At 36.7% G+C, this 21,796-nt stretch overlaps 2 protein-coding genes and 1 long non-coding RNA gene across 3 annotated transcripts; 1 reads left to right on the top strand and 2 right to left on the bottom strand.

The window, feature by feature from the left end:
- Nucleotides 1-2,601: 2,601 nt before the first annotated feature.
- Nucleotides 2,602-9,067, bottom strand: LOC110936261. The gene is made up of 4 exons (XR_002589874.2): nucleotides 5,544-9,067; nucleotides 5,009-5,464; nucleotides 3,974-4,061; nucleotides 2,602-3,032 (listed from the first exon to the last, which is right to left on the bottom strand). It is a non-coding gene; the product is annotated as an uncharacterized LOC110936261 (long non-coding RNA).
- A 1,106-nt stretch (nucleotides 9,068-10,173) lies between these two features.
- On the bottom strand, nucleotides 10,174-12,113 carry LOC110936262. The gene is made up of 2 exons (XM_022178607.2): nucleotides 11,210-12,113; nucleotides 10,174-10,265 (listed from the first exon to the last, which is right to left on the bottom strand). The coding sequence occupies exons 1-2, from the start codon at nucleotides 11,598-11,600 to the stop codon at nucleotides 10,255-10,257; spliced, it is 402 nt and encodes a 133-aa protein (XP_022034299.1). The 5' UTR covers nucleotides 11,601-12,113; the 3' UTR covers nucleotides 10,174-10,254.
- An 8,735-nt stretch (nucleotides 12,114-20,848) lies between these two features.
- Nucleotides 20,849-21,409, top strand: LOC110933289 (proline-rich extensin-like protein EPR1). Its single transcript, XM_022176519.1, has one exon. It carries the CDS (start codon nucleotides 20,849-20,851, stop codon nucleotides 21,407-21,409), a length of 561 nt encoding a protein of 186 aa, XP_022032211.1.
- The last annotated feature ends 387 nt before the right edge of the window (nucleotides 21,410-21,796 follow it).

Genomic DNA, 21,796 nt, shown 5'->3' with positions numbered 1-21,796 from the left:
TACACACACACACACATCCATTGTCGGCTTTTGATTCATCCATTCCAAGCTTATACAAGTGTCGGGGATCACGTACAAGGAAGCTTGAAGCAAGCGGAAGTTGAAGGACCTCGTTCATTTGCTTTTATCCACGCCATTTTCGACTAGATTCTTCCCTAGCCCCGAGCTAGAGGTATAACATTTAAAACTCACTCTTGATCGTATCTAAAGTGGTTAATATGATTTTTAACGGTTAAAAGTCGGAATCATGCGTTTTGAATCTTTAAAGGCTACTAAAACTCGAATATTTTTGGTTAAAAGCTTATAACGCGTGTAAAAGTCGTAGTATTCGAATATGTTGATTATTGAGGCCCGATCTACGTTGTGGTGGCTCTTATCATCGTTTAACCCGACTTTGTTAAGATCACAAATCTTGACATAAGCTTGTTTTTGTCGGTACAAGGGTTAAAAGGTGAAACTCCACCACACGAGAAACATGAACTTGTGTAAAAGTATTTTGACTTGTAAAATAGTATTTAAAACGAGCCGATCTACGTATGTACCAGTGGTATATTCGTAGAACCAAGTGTCGAGAAAATCATGTTTTATAAAAGTTGGATGATATGTTAACAAATATGATTTTTACAAACTACAAGTGTATAAACACTTGTGAAACGAAAGATCCGACAAAATAACAATTTTTACAAAAGTTGTCGGGAAGTTGTAAAGAATGATTTGTTCCAAAAACGGGGTTTTTGCAAGACTAAACTATTTTATACATAGATCCACTAAATATAAGGTGATCTACACTATGATTTTCGGAAAAACTACAAGTTCATGTAATAATGCGATTTTACATACTAGTCTACAAGTTTAATGTATTGAAACTGGTTTGAAGTATCGGAACTTGATTGGTTGATTAAAGAAATTGTTGAAGTGATTTTGTAAAAGAAAATGATACGCTTGAAAGTGTGGCCACCTCCAGTTACAGGGGAAACTCTGGCGAAATTTTTCTAAAATCTAACACTTAGAATTATTTGCAAGTGTTAAACTATTTTGAGATGTTTTCAAAATACATTTCGCCATGACTTTATTTATTAAATAATCGGAGGTGGGATTTTCACAAAAACTAAACTTGATAAATATTTATTCGATAAATATATTTTTCACCACACTGTTTATGATTATTTTGTGAAAATATATAAATATTATTTTTAGAGTAAAAATAATATTTACAAACTTTGTCGAACCCAAAATAATACCAACGCCTACACGACAAACATATAAGTTACAACGGTAATTACTATTACCACTTAATCGCCAAAACGTAACTTACGCCTTATCCGGAAATATTCATAAATGCGGATATTGTCAACGTATTATTTTGGAAAGTATTATGTAAAAAGAAAATATATTATTTTTGAGAAAAATAATTATATTTTGGAATGAGAAGTAAAATATATTAAGTGAGACTTAATATTATAAACGCACATGTATTAATTCCCCCATCCTTGGGAAGGGGATTTACTACCAAATATATACAAGGAACAGTTGTCTAACTGCTTCCCGAAAATTAAACTATAAAGCTAAAGCACGGCCGTCCGTCTAATAGAATTAGCACATGTAGGTCGTTGCACAGCTTTCGGACATTTGGAGTGCTTGATTTAGCTACGCACTGACTGTGAATTCACGTCCCCCTTTTCTCTTAACTGTTTTCAGTTTTCTAAACTGCGGGGGTGAAATACATGTTACAATGATTATGAATATGTGTATACATGGTATGGTTAGCGTAAGGAGGTTTGTTACTTAGATCATGTGAGTGGGTAGGCGGAAACTTGAGGCCATTAATCCTCATAGTAGGACCGAGGGACAGGAGCGGTAGATCTATCTGGGTGTAGCGAGCCCAGCCCCAGGTCCAGCTACACGGACCTCGGGGTGACTTAGTGCCTGACGCATAAATCCGCTAGGTTTGAGTCTCCCTACTTGCACTTCACACATATCAATGGCCTTGCAAACCATTGGTGATCTCTTTTTTTCCTTATTTGCTACATACCAGGTTTTTGATAAAGATAAAGGTTTGTTTACGCACTTTCGCATGAACTCGCTCAACATTATTGTTGATTTTTCAACTTACATGTATTTCAGGAAACTAACGATCTGGCGCGGTATGGCTTGTTTTCCACTGCATTAGGCCCGAGGTCATCCAGGGTTCGAGGCTTGTGACTCTTTCCTGGACAAGTCACAGTCCCTGAACCATGTTTACTTTACGTTTGCATTTGTAATGTTTAGACAAGGTTATGGTTGTTGGGTGTTAACCTGTTAAGACAATGTTTCATATTTTTATTATCAATGGATGATCTTGCATATTTTTAATTCATATAGCTTGTTATGATTAAGCTATGGTATTAAGAAGTCACACCAAATTAACCACGCTTCCGCAAAGCCAGGGTGTGATAGTATTAGTATGAACATAAACTTGGATATAAGTGTAGTGTAAATGTATAATTCGGAAACATGATTATAATATAAAACGTATGAATATGGATATGATTATGAAAATTAACATAAATGTGTGAATATAATATAAGTGTAGACATAAGATGTAGAAATACGAATATGGATATGAGTGTAATACGTAATGATTTTGTTTATGGTATGAATCGTAATATACGAATTTAAACATGTAAAAAGCCAAGAAGTTTTGAGTATGAAGGTAAAAAATGAGTGTATAGGTGAAATTGTCATGAGATATAAACTAAAACACGTAAAATGATATACATATATAGTTGGTTGAGCAAAATATGAAGTTAACATAGATTAAGTTGTCACGAAATATAGACTCTAATTTGTGAATGTAAGGGAGTATAGAGCATCTATTGATTATGTTAGTTGTGTCACACCCCGAAATATCAGAGCATGGCGTGACTGGACCGGTATCTTCATTGCACAGCGGAAGCGAAAAGCTACGATTTTTAGAAATTGAACGCCTGCTAAGTACTCGAATTTCCATGGGCTCTCCTATTCCAACCGTTCCATAGTTTTGAAAATGTAACCTGAGAAAGAAACATGCGAAAAAGTCAACATAAAGTTGAGCGAGTTCGTAGTTTGTTTTGAAAAGATTTGAAATAAATCTTTTTGATAACCGGTTTAAAAGTTGTGGAGAAAGCATAGTAAAATCATTTTCTCGGCATGATATATGAAAGTTGTGAGTCTTGCCCACGAGAGTCTTTGTAAGCAGGACCAACTCGTCCTCTTACTTGTACATAAGTTGAAAACATTATCAAAGTTTGTAAATCCATGTATTTGTGAGTTTACATCAAATGAATCTTAAAAACATTTGAAAGTTCAGTTTATAAGTAGGTATGTAATGCGTCTATGAACATGTTGATCATTAATGTGTAGCTAAGTCATTAATATGTGTGCCGACATAGGAAGCACTCAACCCAGTAGACGATTTAAGTGTCGATTCACTTCGACAGGGACACAAAAGCACTCTAAGTGGCCGCACAAGGACCGTGAATGGGGCTCGCCCGTACCCGATAGATCTACCCCCTGTTCCGTGGTCCTTAAAAGGATTAATGGTGCCTAAGTTAGCGCCTATTCGCACGTGATCCAAGAGTTCATTCCATAGCTTAATCATACCCTAGTTAATACGTATTTCAAAAGAAAAAGGGGGACATAAACCCATTGGGTTGTCTCGTTGTTCGTACGCAGAACAACCCAGTCCCGTTGTAGTAACTAGGACATTCCTGTCACTAGTCATGAAAATCATGCACGTTTGTGAAATACGCGTTTGTTTTGTAAGACCGGTATGTTTAGTATAAACCGTTCGTAAACCATTTGAGTTCCTTGAAATCCATTCGCAATATGGTTTAGACATATGAGTTTTCGTTCAACGAAAAGTTGTTTATTTTTGCAAAACTTGCATGTCTTTCCACCCCCGAAAACATTTATAAAAATGTAAAACAGTAAAAAGTGGGGGTTATGAACTCACCTTGACATTCCTGTGCAAAGCTAGCCTAGCGTGATTCCGTAGTGTCATTCCAAGAATGTGAACTCGCTAGCGTGCAACTAGAGCATTCCTAATCAAGGAATAATTATAAGTTTCTAATTAAATAACGTAGTTAAACTACGTGTCCGAGCTCTACCGAATCGTTAACTAAACGATTCTATAAAGGTGTCATTATTTTGGTTTAAAATAACCAAATTATTGTTAGTTGATCCCGTTTATAATCAGGATAAAACTAAGTCTCGAGATCGACTTAGTTTTCGAGTGATTAAGATATATATTTATATGTATCCAAATATAAATATATACCTGCGATGTCGTGTTGGTCGACTTATAAGAATATTCAGACTCTAAATAATTGAAAGTAATATTAATAACTATATTTACTTCATAAGATTTCCGAATACTAAACGTTCGAAATAAATATAAAAATTATATTTAGTTCTTTAGAAGTTTAAAGTCGACGTTTAAGATAAATATAAACCGTTATATTTATTTTGTAAAGATATTCGAAAGTATTCGAATTATCAATGTTTTGAAATATAAATAATCATATTCATTTTGTATAGGTAATTGGGTTTCGATGTTTCTAAACGTTGGAAGTAAATATAATTGATCATATTTATTTTATAGAAATCCTCAAGTTTCGTTAAGTAATAAGTCACCCACAATAAATATATCCGTATATGTATTTTATAATAAAAACTCGGATTTTTCAACAAGTGTCGTTTTTATGACAATATACGTTTCGTAAACCAAGTGTTATTTTTTTTTTTAACGAAAATCGGGCAGAGTTTCCTCTATTTTTGGAATAACCCGACAATAAAAAGTTGTCGTTATTTTGTCAAAATTCAACAATGTATTCAACAAACAATATATATCTAAAATTTTCGTTAAATGTAAAAGCGTAAATAATCACTAATGTATAAACTATGTTACGGGGGTTGGAGCTCGGTTCGCGTAATCTAAAATCTAAAAATAATGAAATATAATGATCTCGCGACGTTAAAATCTTGTTACCGGGCCTTTGAATTGACTGTTTTGACTGTCGTTGACCAAGTTTGACCGTTGACTTTTGTTGACCTATTTTGACCAATCTTGACTGAGCCGAAACTGAGTTGACCGGGTCTGACCCGGGTTGACCGCTTTGACCTGTTGACCGCGACTGACCTGAACCGTAATCTGAACTGAAATCTGACCGAACCAAATCGTGACCCGAGGTGGACTAAGTTTGACCCGTAGCCTGTCTTGTTGAACCAAACCGAACCGAGACCCGAGATGTCACCCGAACCGACACTTAACTGAACTTGAACCAACCCACAAACTTGAAACGTGAACAAAACCACCACCATTACCGCCACTGCCGTAGACGGCATGGCTCCGGCGGTGAGCGCCGCCGTTGGCCAACACCACCACTTCATCATCATTAACACCATCATGTCCTTCTTCGATTGTCACCGGAAAGCTCCACCCCGCCTGAAATATTAACAATCAACCGAGGAAAGGAGGAACAGAAAAGAATACATAAAGAAAATAATGAGATGAAACGACTCACCGGAATTTTATCAGAGCAGAAGTGCCACCACCGCTGTCCGTTTCCGGCTTTCCGGTCGTCGCCGGCGTGAAATTTCACTACCGTCGCCGCCGTGAGCGTTGCATTGGTACCCCCGGCTCTGCCGGTTTTCTGTCGTTGTCACCGCACCGCACCGCCACCGGCTTCACCGGTGGTCGGCCGTTCATGAACACACAGAGAGAAAGAGGGCACGGTATAAGATGAAAGGGGTGAGGGGTGTTTGCCGGTAAAGACGTCGATGCCCAGCTGGAACTCTTCGGTCACCGGTGATGGAGGTAAGCAGAGAAAGAAGGGGTCTGAGTTTTGAGTTTTGGAAATTTTGAAATGCCAGTTCTTGAGTTGTTGGAGTTTTTATGGTCAAAGTAGGTTTTAGAGATTTTTTTTTCATATAGCTGACCATACCTCATAAATGCTTGGACAATTCCAACAAGAAAAGAAAACATGATTTTGAGACAAAGCCACGTGATGTGCACTGCCATAAGAGTTGGTATTTTTTTTTATATATCTCCTTTTTTTTTACTTCCATTTATCTAATTAATTCACCTACATCTCCATTTTTTTTATATGAATGTAGGCAATTTAAGTGTGTATATATTAATCTAAGTGTATATGTACAGGTTACAAGTTCATTTATATACACACATATTTAAGATGTATAGTGTACGTTCGGGTTTTCTATGTAGGAGTTATATATGATAATTAATTTTTGAGGTCTCGCAAATAACTGCATAAACTAGTTGGGTATTTGATATGTGCGAGTGTATACCTCATACGCGAGTTGTCTGATGCCGCCCACCTAAATAATAATAATTTCATTGTTTTCACGCTTTAGATATTTATTTAGTTTAAGACGTTCGCGTAACGTGAATCAAGTAGACGCTCCTAGGCTTTCCAAGGGCCTATTTAAGTTAATTTACGTCTAATTACACTACTTATGATTGTATTAATGTTCGTTATGCGCGTAATTAAAACTCGGAAATTACCGGTTGTCACATTCTCCCCCTGTTGCGGAAATTTCGTCCTCGAAATTTAGTCCATGTTATCTCCTCAGAGTTGTGTAGTTCCTAGGTAAGTCCGAATAATACCAAAGTGAATAAAGGCATAATCGAATCAAAACTCATTCAGATTACGTGAATGTAAGGACATTTTGCATCAATAAGAACCCAACGGTTCAACTGAGTTTGTTCCAGAAATCGAGGTCAAATGAACAAAGCGTAGTGATACTATCACCCATGCAACCAAGTATACGGGGTTCAACAAAAGAGGAATTTCGGCCAATAGAGTTCCAAATGAACGCTCACAAACTTCAAATCAATTTTTGAAACAATAGAATTCACTACCAACGGAAACTTGCGTTGGTTGTTGTATGAATGAAACTCGAATTCAACAAATTCGTTTGACATAGAGACATGAAAATGTTCATCAATCGAACCGTTAAATGAATAAAATCAATGTGTTGACATTATCGAATTGCAAGGATACACCAAACTGAAATACAACCGAACCTGGTGTATCATCGTCTTAATACATAGTTGTATTAAGACTATTTAAATGATTTGTTAAACAAGAGGCATACATAGTTTCGCATGAAATGCTTGTTCATGATTAGCACAAGCTACAAGTTTATACTGACGCCACAAGGTGTCGTAGTGAATAAAATAATTCAACAATAGCGGTGACCGAACAAGTTCACCGTCTTTGAAATCAGATGAAAGGTTCAATGAAGTAAATCCGAATGTTTGTTTCAAACAAATCTCATAGGATTTTCAATTGAAAATGAAGCAAATAAATAATGTTTTCGATCGAAGATGGAAAGCAATGAATATCACAAGATGTTCGATCGATACTGAAAGAACCGTTAAAGAGGTACACCGAAATATGACATAAATTTGTGTACCATTATCTTAACACACGAGTGTGTTAAGATTGTTTTAATATGATAAATCAACAAAGCGGATTTAATATCAATAAACAAATAAATAAATAATTAAATCTGTACATGAGGTGAGCAACGAGATTAGCGCAAGCTTCAAACTTGTGAAAAAACGCCACCACAAGGTGATCGTGATCAAAGAAACGATTCAATGAAGTCAAAGACCAAACAAGCCTGTTATGGTTCAAAGCAAATGAAGTGCTTGTTAGGATTATTTCAAATATGATGGCCTCAATCCATCATATGGAATCTTGAATCGAATATATATTGTGAGCAAGTTCAAACAATTGAACTTGATTTAGTCACATTACAACAAGGAATGCATGTATCAACACGAAAATTTTTGACATGGTTACAACGAAAAACCATGTATGTAGCTTGAAAAGGAAAGGAGTTTCAACAAGTTTCGTTGACTCGATATCAAGGAGTCAACATTATGCAATAATGTGGTTTAGCTAGATCACAATGCAAGGAGTGAAGATACCGAAATAATATTTGAACTTGATAAAGCAACAATTTCAAGTGAAGCCACATGCTTAACAAATAACGCATGTGTAACATATGAATTCGTCAAGAATGAAGCAAATGAGTATTCGCTATTATGAAAGAAAATTTTCGGGATGCAAGGATCATTAGGGGGAGTAGAAATACCAAAACCTACTCACTATATGCAAATGTCGGAATTTCAACAAAAGAATTTTGAGGACTTTACCTGGAATTTCGTGTGATAACTTTTGTTAAGTGACATTACCATGGAATGTCGAACATTGCGTAATTGCCATAAATGAAATAGGGGGACGTGAAGAACTGTGACTTCTTTTGCAGCGCCAACAACTGTGAGTCTCTTTTAGACTAAGTACCGGCCGTTGTGAAATCTTGTTCTAACGTACCTCAGCGAGAATCGTGTCGTTTGCATGATCACGTGGCAAAGTGCTGCATTGTAGTTGGAAGTTCTCCCGCTGTCGGGATTAGCATCGTTGCTATCGTGCCCAATCATGTTTTCCCAAGGCCTTGTCTCGAAAGTCGTGTGTGATATACTTTGACGTCCGCTGACGTGTAGTTTAAGTTTCATGTATACTTGTGCACTGGCGTTTCGTTCTGCGTAGAATGTGATGTGCTCCGACATCCATTGACGTATAATTTGAGTTTCATGTATCCTTGTGCACTAGCGTTTTGTTCCGCGTAGGTTACCTGCTCGGGTAAGTGAAATAGCATAGACTACATAATATGATGGCGTTTGCCCGAGTTAATAGTCATAGTTCCTACGTGAGGACCTTTAATGAATTTCGACATAAGTTTTCCAGAGGTCCTAAATGTGTGTTACCACAACTCTCACTGTCTTGCTTTATGTGTGTAATTGTTTCATGTACTGTGTATCGACACAACATTTGTATATGTTTAAAATCAAAACAGTTGACTCATTGTTCTTGGCAACGGTTGGAACCCATATTCGAATCCTATGCGTTCAATACGTATTCAATGTCTTAAAAATCTAAGTCCCCAGAGGGAAAGTGAGGTTAAAGCCTAGGTATCTCTACACAGAAACCTAATTCGCTGAAACCTATAGCTCTGATACCAACCTGTCACACCCCGAAATATCAGAGCATGGCGTGACTGGACCGGTATCTTCATTGCACAGCGGAAGCGAAAAGCTACGACTTCTAGAAATTGAACGCCTGCTAAGTACTCGAATTTCCATGGGTTCTCCTATTCCAACCGTTCCACAGTTTTGAAAATGTAACCTGAGAAAGAAACATGTGAAAAAGTCAACATAAAGTTGAGCGAGTTCATAGTTTGTTTTGAAAAGATTTGAAATAAATCTTTTTGATAACCGGTTTAAAAGTTGTGGAGAAAGCATAGTAAAATCATTTTCTCGGCATGATATATGAAAGTTGTGAGTCTTGCCCACGAGAGTCTTTGTAAGCAGGACCAACTCGTCCTCTTACTTGTACATAAGTTGAAAACATTATCAAAGTTTGTAAATCCATGTATTTGTGAGTTTACATCAAATGAATCTTAAAAACATTTGAAAGTTCAGTTTATAAGTAGGTATGTAATGCGTCTATGAACATGTTGATCATTAATGTGTAGCTAAGACATTAATATGTGTGCCGACATAGGAAGCACTCAACCCGGTAGACGATTTAAGTGTCGATTCACTTCGACAGGGACACAAAAGCACTCTAAGTGGCCGCACAAGGATCGTGAGTGGGGCTCGCCCGTACCCGATAGATCTACCCCCTGTTCCGTGGTCCTTAAAAGGATTAATGGTGCCAAAGTTAGCGCCTATTCGCACGTGATCCAAGAGTTCATTCCATAGCTTAATCATACCCTAGTTAATATGTATTTCAAAAGAAAAAGGGGGACATAAACCCATTGGGTTGTCTCGTTGTTCGTACGCAGAACAACCCAGTCCCGTTGTAGTAACTAGGACATTCCTGTCACTAGTCATGAAAATCATGCACGTTTGTGAAATACGCGTTTGTTTTGTAAGACCGGTATGTTTAGTATAAACCGTTCGTAAACCATTTGAGTTCCTTGAAATCCATTCGCAATATGGTTTAGAAATATGAGTTTTCGTTCAACGAAAAGTTGTTTATTTTTGCAAAACTTGCATGTCTTTCCACCCCCGAAAACATTTATAAAAATGTAAAACAGTAAAAAGTGGGGGTTATGAACTCACCTTGACATTCCTGTGCAAAGCTAGCCTAGCGTGATTCCGTAGTGTCATTCCAAGAATGTGAACTCGCTAGCGTGCAACTAGAGCATTCCTAATCAAGGAATAATTATAAGTTTCTAATTAAACAACGTAGTTAAACTACGTGTCCGAGCTCTACCGAATCGTTAACTAAACGATTCTATAAAGGTGTCATTATTTTGGTTTAAAATAACCAAATTATTGTTAGTTGATCCCGTTTATAATCAGGATAAAACTAAGTCTCGAGATCGACTTAGTTTTTGAGTGATTAAGATATATATTTATATGTATCCAAATATAAATATATACCTGCGATGTCGTGTTGGTCGTCTTATAAGAATATTCAGACTCTAAATAATTGAAAGTAATATAAATAACTATGTTTACTTCATAAGATTTCCGAATACTAAACGTTCGAAATAAATATAAAAATTATATTTAGTTCTTTAGAAGTTTAAAGTCGACGTTTAAGATAAATATAAACCGTTATATTTATTTTGTAAAGATATTCGAAAGTATTTGAATTATCAATGTTTTGAAATATAAATAATCATATTCATTTTGTATAGGTAATTGGGTTTCGATGTTTCTAAACGTTGGAAGTAAATATAATTGATCATATTTATTTTATAGAAATCCTCAAGTTTCGTTAAGTAATAAGTCACCCACAATAAATATATCCGTATATGTATTTTATAATAAAAACTCGGATTTTTCAACAAGTGTCGTTTTTATGACAATATACGTTTCGTAAACCAAGTTTTATTTTTTTTAACGAAAATCGGGCAGAGTTTCCTCTGTTTTTGGAATAACCCGACAATAAAAAGTTGTCGTTATTTTGTCAAAATTCAACAATGTATTCAACAAACAATATATATCTAAAATTTTCGTTAAATGTAAAAGCGTAAATAATCACTAATGTATAAACTATGTTACGGGGGTTCGAGCTCGGTTCGCGTAATCTAAAATCTAAAAATAACGAAATATAATGATCTCGCGACGTTAAAATCTTGTTACCGGGCCTTTGAGTTGACTGTTTTGACTGTCGTTTACCAAGTTTGACCGTTGACTTTTGTTGACCTATTTTGACCAATCTTGACTGAGCCGAAACTGAGTTGACCGGGTCTGACCCGGGTTGACCGCTTTCACCTGTTGACCGCGACTGACCCGAACCGTATCGTGACCCGAGGTGGACTAAGTTTGACCCGTAGCCTGTCTTGTTGAACCGAACCGAACCGAGACCCGAGATGTCACCCGAACCGACACTTAACTGAACTTGAACCAACCCACAAACTTGAAACGTGAACAAAACCACCACCATTACCGCCACTGCCGTAGACGGCATGGCTCCGGCGGTGAGCGCCGCCGTCGGCCAACACCACCACTTCATCATCATTAACACCATCATGTCCTTCTTCGATTGTCACCGGAAAGCTCCACCCCGCCTGAAATATTAACAATCGACCGAGGAAAGGAGGAACAGAAAAGAATACATAAAGAAAATAATGAGATGAAACAACTCACCGGAATTTTATCAGAGCAGAAGTGCCACCACCGCCGTCCGTTTCCGGCTTTCCGGTCGTCGCCGGCGCGAAATTTCACTACCGTCGCCGCCGTGAGCGTTGCATTGGTACCCCCGGCTCTGCCGGTTTTCTGTCGTTGTCACCGCACCGCACCGCCACCGGCTTCACCGGTGGCCGGCCGTTCATGAACACACACAGAGAAAGAGGGCACGGTATAAGATGAAAGGGGTGAGGGGTGTTTGCCGGTAAAGACGTCGATGCCCAGCTGGAACTCTTCGGTCACCGGTGATGGAGGTAAGCAGAGAAAGAAGGGGTCTGAGTTTTGAGTTTTGGAAATTTTGAAATGCCAGTTCTTGAGTTGTTGGAGTTTTTATGGTCAAAGTAGGTTTTAGAGATTTTTTTTCATATAACTGACCATACCTCATAAATGCTTGGACAATTCCAACAAGAAAAGAAAACATGATTTTGAGACAAAGCCACGTGATGTGCACTGCCATAAGAGTTGGTATTTTTTTTATATATCTCCTTTTTTTACTTCCATTTATCTAATTAATTCACCTACATCTCCATTTTTTATATGAATGTAGGCAATTTAAGTGTGTATATATTAATCTAAGTGTATATGTATAGGTTACAAGTTCATTTATATACACACATATTTAAGATGTATAGTGTACGTTCGGGTTTTCTATGTAGGAGTTATATATGATAATTAATTTTTGAGGTCTCGCAAATAACTGCATAAACTAGTTGGGTATTTGATATGTGCGAGTGTATACCTCATACGCGAGTTGTCTGATGCCGCCCACCTAAATAATAATAATTTCATTGTTTTCACGCTTTAGATATTTATTTAGTTTAAGCCGTTCGCGTAACGTGAATCAAGTAGACGCTCCTAGGCTTTCCAAGGGCCTATTTAAGTTAATTTACGTCTAATTACGCTACTTATGATTGTATTAATGTTCGTTATGCGCGTAATTAAAACTCGGAAATTACCGGTTGTCACAAGTTGTACCTTGTAAACGAATGGAAATGCTATTACGGTTTTAAAGGACTTTACACAAGTTGAAAATTTGTCAGTCCTTATGAAGTTTCCTTACCAACGTGTTTTGAATTTAATTGACGTATCGAGTGAGGTTTTGAAAAGTTCTAGAGATTAATAAGTTTGCATCGTTTTAAGTAACTTTGTATTAGAAATTTTGAAACTTACAGATTCTTGTGAAAAAGTTGATCCATAGAAAAGGCATTTGGTATATGAACTTAGTGATTGTTGAAAAGCATCTTTTAATAAAATGTTTTATTGCTTTTGAGAGAAGTTTTAGTAAATGTTGAATTGTAGTTGTAATATTTTATAGGTGTGTGCGAAAACATTGGTTTGATTCCAAATTGAAAATAAAAATCTCTAGTTTAATGAAGTGAGATGAGCGTGTTTCAATAATTACGTTAAATATGAAATTTTGTGGGCCATGGATTTATTAGACCGACTAGGTTGATAAGTAGCACTTCGTGAAATTTGGAAAATCGATGAGTGAGCGTTTATGGTAAAAGTTAAGAATTTTGTGTGTGTGAGTGATATGAAATTAGATTGTAGGATAAGAAATTCGTTTATATAAAGAATGCATTTTGAAATAATTAGAGGTTTGACTAATGATAAACGATTTAGATATAAACATGATCGTGTTTACATAATATAATCTATTAAAAGAAAGTTTCGGTAACGATCACTTAGGTAAGGGAATCACCCCTAACCCATTGGCGAGGTCGTTGTAAGATAAGAAAAAGAAGTAAAGTTAATCGTCAAGGTAAGGAAATCACTCCTATCTTGTTGATATATATCCACTTGTAGTAACAAAAAAAAATGTAAATAAAATTACGAGAAATTATGAATGCTAATGATGTATAACCGTATGAAAAGTAATAGTATGATGTATGCGCAAAAGTGAAATCTCAAAATGGTTCAAAATTGTCAAGAGAGAATTTCATCATAAAATATCGTAAATAATAAAGCGTAAGTTCGATTAAAATTTGGATGGTTCCAAAACGGAACGTTGACTAACCAAAGTGGTCGAAGAGTCTTTTGAATTTGAGAGCATGCTTTGGCCTAATAGGTGAAATACTCTCGCCGACACATCGGTTAACGATATTTACCCTTCCGGTTATTACATGTTCCAATTCAATCGACAATTCGAGACTTGGCGGAATTTATAAAAATCAAGGAGTGGGACTAGTCAACAAGGTGCGGGTTTCACCCCTAACTTGACGACTTCGTACCCTAAGTATAGTTGGCACTCGTTGGGTCAATTAAATTTTGACACGTTGACCAGCGTCCACTAGAATTTAAATTTGAAATTTCCATTAAGATGTGGATTTCACTCCTAACTAAATGGTGAATTTCGTGCGAAAATTGAATCAGGCGGGATGAGAGTCGTTTACCAAATTGTGGGTTTCATGCCTATTTTGGTAAACTCGTCTCGTTTGCGTAATACGAGTGTTTTCGTGTTTAACAAAATCGAGTAAAATGCCTTGGAAAAAGGCGTATGTTAAAGGAAATAACGAACAAGTATAAGCACATAAAAGGCATGTCGAGAATAACACACAAAGAATAGGTCAATAGATCAAGTATCGACACATAATAAGACAAGTATTGTCACATAAGAATAGCATGTCAGGTATTAACACACAAGCGACATATATGTTTAAAACGTCAAAGCGAATAAATAAAAGCAAATAGAGTAGCATGCAAGTAGTTTCAAGCAAGACGTACAAATAAATCTCTAAAACTATAGACTAGGTTAAAGCATTCCTACTTTTCCTAATTCCCTATAGTTATGGCTCTGATACCAATCTGTCACACCCCAACCAATGGCGGAAACATCGGGATGAGACGAAGTGTGAAGATTGCTCGAGACATCATAACACTATTTGTGACGATAATTAAATAATTCCTATTTCATTTCATAACTTTCAACTGTCAACATTAAATAAACTCAAGTAACAACAACTTCAAAAGAAATACATGATAACATAAGCAAAATTGATACGACATATTAAACCTAAACGTCTATATGTGTATCTAGGCATCAACGCTACTTCTTTTCATAGCATCGTCATCATCAACCTGTAACATGTTTAAAATACAATTCAATGCAAAAGCAAAGGCGAGTATACAAGTTTGGTACGTACATAACAAAAGATAAGTTTTAAACAATTCCTCAAAGCAAGCATGTGATTCAAGATAAACATTTAAATATGGCATGTGTCTAACATATCAAACCAAGGAAACGCAATATGCTCATGACATTACCGATGATAAAGGGCGGGTCGTTAATCCTATAGCGCTACATATGTCACGGTTTGGCTCGTACGAAGTTAATGATAAATTCAACACATAAGTTTCACCCAAGTTTAAATTATCAAGCCATCACGTATACAAGCATGTTATAGGAATGTTCATGTGTTTAAGCAAAATGTTCATGTGTAAGTTTGTTGATAGATAAAACATGTTGCACCCCAAAAGTGATAAAAGTAAAAGGGGGAAATACGAGTATACTCACATAATTGCTAAGTCTTCCGATTATCCAAGTGTTGACGAGTGTACGAGATTAGGATGAAGGAAAACCGAAGTCTCGAGATTACGAGTGGTCGCGTTTAGAGATTCCTTGAAAATAATGCGCGAAGAAATATTTGGAAAAGGATTCCAAATGGATGAAACGGTTAACCTAGACGTTTAAAATACCACGCATTAATCATTGTTAATAATTAAGTTAAAGTTTAATATTTGTTTAAAAATTAAAAATATGCTTTAAATAAATTAAATTAGATAATTAAGGCAAAATGACTTGAGTCAATAACTTTTAATAGTAAGAAAAGTATGTACATATATGAAGTAACTCATCCCTAAACTGCATTCGTCAATTTGTTTTGAAAACAACAACAGATCAACTTTATGGTTTATAAGGATTTTAAATAAACTAAGCATTTAGAATATAGTAGAAAATAATAATAATAGTAATAATAATAATAATAATAATAATAATAATAATAATAAAAACTATGATCACTACATGTTTGATGTCAAAAGAACAATAAACAGAATCTCTATACTACTCAAAAAAAGAACGAGAAGAGACCCAAATAAGGCAACAATGACACTGATGGTGTAGGGATCCGGGAACGAACCCGTGACCCTTTGCTTGTTTCACATAACCACTAGCCACCTGATATGCGCCTTGATTTGGGATGTTTGGTTACAGTTTTATTTGAATAATAAAAAAAAAAACGTCATCGTCATCTTCTAGAAAAAAAAACATATATCAGTTTAGTTGGTTACATATATAATAAGTTTATTTAAACGCTACAAATCATCGAGAAGATAAAACATCCCAACAGTGAGTAACAGGAATGTGAGAAATATACCGAAACGAAAAAGAAATAGTTCCCGTCGATCCTCGTACGGCTCCGGTAACTTCGGTTTTTTTTTCCGGCGTCTTCCGGCGATTGCTGTTCTTCTCCAGCGTGGTTGTGATTATGGCCGAGAGTGGTAGCCGACACCACCGTAACGGCGCCGGCACCACCGTAACGGCGCCGGCACCACTGGTTCGCCGGCCGTCGGACATCGACGAGGGAGAGGTCGAGATCGAGAGGTGTGTTTGGTTGTATTTAATCGAAAGAGAGGGAGAGTGAGGTTGAAGGTTCAGTGAATTATGGTTAAGGTTTCTAAGGTAGAAGAATGAGTTGTAGCTTGAATGATTTTTGAAGGGAATGAGACTTCTCTGTGTTTTGTAATTGTGTATAATGTGTAGACAAGAGTTTAGAAGGGGATGATAAAGATAGCGGCTGATAATAAAAGGAGTTAGGGTTAAGTTTAAAGTGTAGTTATTATGAGGTTGGTTGGGAGATAGAAACACAAAAAAAATGGTCCAATGGCTGTGGAGCAGCCTGTTTGGTGCGCCACTTTGCTGGCCGTGACCAACTACACGGTTTCATTTGATGTCCACTTTGGTCTTTACATTCCCTCTTTTTTTTATGTAAATAAGACATATTATAATTTGTACAACATATTAAAAATGACTAGCTAAAACAAGAACGTTGGTATGTTTTGTACCCTTTTGTAGTGGAAGTTGTAAGTTCCTTTGGATTTGTCATTTTTAGCTCTAGATAAGTTTTCAAAAATCTTAACTAGCCATCATCTTTTATAGAATTCATTCCCTAAATATTATATTATGTAGTTTCTTTTTTTTATAATATATAGCACCAACATGTTATTCTATAGAGATAGCGGGCTCGAATTACGAATACGATACTACAGGTTTCAGTTTTCAAAAAAAAAATAGGAATGTACACGTTCTTTCTAATTAAGGTAAGTTTAAAAAAAGTGAGGCGTTACATCTTTACACTCTTGTTACTTCACATTTTTTATGGTTAATAGATATATTATGACGAGATCATAAGAACACCAAAAGAGCATAAACATAAATCATGAAACATAAGCTTACAAAAGATGAAACATAATGAAATATTGCAAGAATGTGGTTATTTTGAATATGTGGATGATTACTTGTTGATTACTAGTAATATGATGGGATCATCATATGAAACTTGTTAAAGTATGATTAAAAACATGGTTTAACAAGTTAGAGATGATTATGTGCTTTCATGGAATAATCATCTTCTAGACTAACATGAATTTGAAAGTAAAAATGATTTTTCTTACAAAGTAATAAACCTAGTGAACTAGTAAATTTGTAAACCCAAGGCTTGTGAATGATTTTTCTAAACAAACCAAGTTTAAAAGACGGTTTTTGAAAGATCATGATTCTTACACTATTTTTGGAAAGAAATAAGTATATGGATGCTAGTGACACATGAAAATGTTGTAAATAAATATTTTTGTAAAATATGTTCACAAGTTTGAACATCTAAAAATCCCGAGAATGAGATTTTAACAAAAGTACACACTTTGGAGGGTAACTAAACCCACTAAATACCACACAAAGTTACTACGCGTTTTTTTTTACAAAACATCAAGTTCATGTTGTGTTATAAATAGAATAGTTTTGCATATGGTAAGTGTAATATTGTTTAGGGTATGGTTGTTGATTGATTTGAATGACTTTTGAAAAGAAAACGAAATGCTAAATAGCATGGACACCTCCATTTACAAAGGAAACTATGGCGAAATTTTCAAAAAATTCGAACACTTAGAAAATATTTTTCTAACAAGTGTTTACAAATATGTTTTAACTTTGTTTTTCAAAATAAACTTCGCCATAGGTTTTGTTACAAAAATACAAAGTATCGGAGGTTGATTTTTACAAGTAAAATGGATAAATATATATTTAGAATATATATATTTTATATCAAGACGATTGTGTGAATATTTGTTTATTTTGTGGAATAGTTATATTATTTTAGGGTAAAATAATATAACTTACAATTACCATGACATTTACAACTCCAAAATAATACCAGAAATCTTACGGAATAAATATTTAAGTTACACGCTTGATATTGTGAAACCGAACGCAATAACGTAACTTATAAAATATTCCAGAAAAATACTCTTACACATATATTTTTGGAAAATATTATTTTGGAAACTAAAGAAGTGAAAATATATTATTTTGGGGGAAATACATATATATTTTGGAATACGTTATTTTTGGACAAATAAGTTACTTATATTTTAAGTGAGACTTAAAAATATAATATTTCGGAGCTACAATATACATGTATAAATACCCCCATCCTTGTGAAAGAAATATGGAAATTAAAATACTTGAGAAGTATTAATGCGAAATATTGATTAGGCAATTATTCCAAAACTAAATATAATTTAAAGTTAAAATAATTATTATTTTAACAAATAATTATAACTTGGAATAATATTCGGAGACATAAGAAACGCAACCCAAAAACATTAAACTCTAAACCAAGGCACGGCCCGTTCCTCTAATAGACATTAGTACGTTGTAGGTTGTCGTGTAGCAGACAGAGCTTGAGTTGCCGGTACGAGACGCACTACTGTGAGTTCATGTCCCCCTTTTCTTTTAACTGTTTTCAGTTTTATACTTCGGGGGTGAAATACATGTTACAATTATTACAAACGTTTATTACATGGTATGATTAGCTTAAGAAGGGTTTACTACTAGATCATGTGAAGGGTGGGTACGACACCTAAGGCCATCAATCCTCGTTGTAGGAACGAGGGACATGAGTCATAGGTCTATTTGGGTGTAGCGAGCCCACACCCATGGGGACCAGGGTGGCCCATAGTGGTGACTATATCTTCCAGCCGGAGGCCCGGTACAAATTTGCTAGGTTTGAGTCTTCCTGCACCTTTTCACACATACCAGTGGCTTTGCAATCCATTGGTGATCTCTTTTTCCTTAATTGCTACATACCAGGGACTTTCATACATACGGACATACTTTAAAGGTTTATACATACTCACATACACATGAACTCGCTCAACTTTTGTTGATTTTTCAAACTACATGTATTTCAGGACACTAATGGATCTGGAAGGATATGCGTGTGTTTCAAGTTGCGTTTGAATAAAGATGTCATCCAGGGTTGTAGGGTTTGAGAGGTGTAACCTATTCCTGGACGGGTTACATGTCTCTAAACCTTGTTTTATTTAAAGTCTTTTGTTAAATCTTATGAACAAGTTTTAAACAAGTTATGGTTTGTAACTTATTTTGGGTTGATGTTTCAAGACAAGCATGTTATGGTATTTTCTAAACTATATTAATGGAGGAACATCTTGTGTTTTTATCATACAGCATTGTTATGATTGTTGCTATGGTATTAAGAAGTCACACCAAATAAGCACGCTTCCGCAAAAGTCAGGGTGTGACAGCTTGGTATCAGAGCCTCGATCATAGCGAACTAGGATTCTTTCTCGAGTCTAGACTATGATCATCAGGGCTCTCACGAAAACATTTTCAAACATTTTACATTGCATACACTAAATGTCCAGATCCAGGGAACAAACATTTTTACAAATAAAAGGCACAAACAAACATTTCAAAATTTATATTTATATTTCAGTCTTAGAGACTGAGGGAGTTTAGTCTTAGAGACTGAGGGAGGATCAGTCTTAGAGACTGAGAGGGATCAGTCTTTGAGGCTGAGGGGGGATCAGTCTTAGAGACTGAGGGAAATTTAGTCTTAGAGACTGGGGAAGTTGGTCTTAGAGGCCAGGGAGTTGGTCTTAGAGACCGGGGATTTGGTCTTAGAGACCACGGATTTGGTCTTAGAGACCAGGGATTTGGTCTTAGAGACCAGGGAGTTGGTCTAAGGGACCAGGGAGTTAGTCTGAGAGACTAGGGAATTTAGTCTGAGAGACTGGGTGGGATGGTCTGAGGAAGACTAGGATGATTACTTGCTTACATTGTTGTGACTTGCATGCTTATTTGATTACATGTTGATATATGTGCAAACGTGTGGTTGTGTTACAGACACCATGCCATCTTCTTCTGATAGTGGAGTATCCGACACGATAGACCCTATGGTTGTTACCTCGGATGATGAGATAGCCACGGACCCGGAGGTTTATACATCAGACACCACGAGTACCGACGAGGATGATTTTCAGCCTTTCGCTCTACCGGACTTTGGAGACGACATGCCTTTAGCTGATGGTATTCTTGCTGGGGATCTACTTCTTACATAGATCCCTGCTCCTCTCCCTCTCGCTATAGTTCCTGTTGAGGATCTGCCACTTGACGCGTTATCTGATGACAACATCGATCTATTCATCGAGGGTCCCCCAGAGGGTGACCAGGATGGCGGGGCCCCAATGGATGACGATATTCCACTTGCTGATATTCCGGTTGACGATCTTGTTGTCCCTGTTGTTGAGGTTCCTGTTATAGAGGTTCCTTCTGATTCTTCTGGTCCAGACTCTTTTGAGTCAGTGTCATCTTCTACTCTCCATGCGCTGGGGTTACAGCGATACCCCACAGACACTGATTCTGATACTGCTATGTCTGAGGCGCCCGTTCCGTAGCTGGGTTTTGGGTTCATCCTTGACTTCGCGCACGATTTCGATTCAGACCAAGAGGTTGAGTTTATTCCTGATGAGCCACCTGTTGAGGCCCCTGTTCATCCTGATGATCAGCTTTTTGACATGCTCGCTGATCATGAGCCTACTTTAGCCAACCTAGAGCCTTTGGTTGCACCAGAGCCCGTTCTGGCTCATGACCCTTTACCTGTGCACGACCCTATTCCTGTTGATGCTTCAGTCGTTGCACCACCAGTTGTTGATATACCAGTCGTTGCACCACCAGTTGTTGATGCACCAGTTATTGCACCTCCAGTCGTTGATATCCCCGTTGTTGTTGCACCACTGCCCGATCCGGCCCCTGTGTTTGTTGACCGTGCACCTTTTGCCACCCATGTGGATCCTAGATATGCTGACACCCGTAACGGGTGGATTGAGGACGACGATTATCCTCCTTTTGTTATACCAGTCACTCCCCCTGCTGCACCTGTTTTTGCACCTCTTGATGTTCCACAATTTCACCCGCACGTATTTGACGTCCACCGCATGGATTTACCCATCACTTTTCTACAGGACATTCCTCCTCCCCGTCCAGGGGAAGGACCTTCTACACAGCAGCACGATCACATGCCACCTATGTCAGCAGCCCTTCCGTTTATGCCCCCTTTTGCATGTGACAACCGGTAATTAACGGCTTCTAATTACGCGAGTAACAAACTTTTAAGTCGATAATAAGTAGTGTTTAAGACACAAATTAACTTAATTAGGCTATTGGAATGCCTAGGAACGCTTACCTGACGTTACAGTGCGCGTATGGCGATTTTCAGAAAAACTGCATAACGATACACGATAACGAACTGGCACCGTACAAAATACTGACAACGCCAACAAATACGAACCTTGTACATAAATTTTATCTAGATGAATTTGGTTTTGTGAAATATTCATGCTTTCGAACGACACACGACGCAAATGAGAACGAAAAGCGCAATAGCAGGAACGCATCGACAATAAAACAGACACATCGGGCTCGTGTAGTGCCTTTAAAACTGAAGTATCACGATATATTTAGTT

The sequence above is a fragment of the Helianthus annuus genome, chromosome 4 (genome assembly GCF_002127325.2).
Source record: "Helianthus annuus cultivar XRQ/B chromosome 4, HanXRQr2.0-SUNRISE, whole genome shotgun sequence".
Lineage (NCBI taxonomy): Eukaryota > Viridiplantae > Streptophyta > Magnoliopsida > Asterales > Asteraceae > Helianthus > Helianthus annuus.
The sequence above is the reverse complement of the archived record's forward strand: the minus strand, read 5'-3'. Positions and strand labels throughout refer to the sequence as shown.

Excerpts from the sequence above, each read along its gene's own strand:
- LOC110936262 (XM_022178607.2), bottom strand. The coding sequence starts at position 11,600 with ATGATGGTGTTAATGATGATGAAGTGGTGGTGTTGGCCGACGGCGGCG.
- LOC110933289 (XM_022176519.1), top strand. The coding sequence starts at position 20,849 with ATGCTCGCTGATCATGAGCCTACTTTAGCCAACCTAGAGCCTTTGGTT.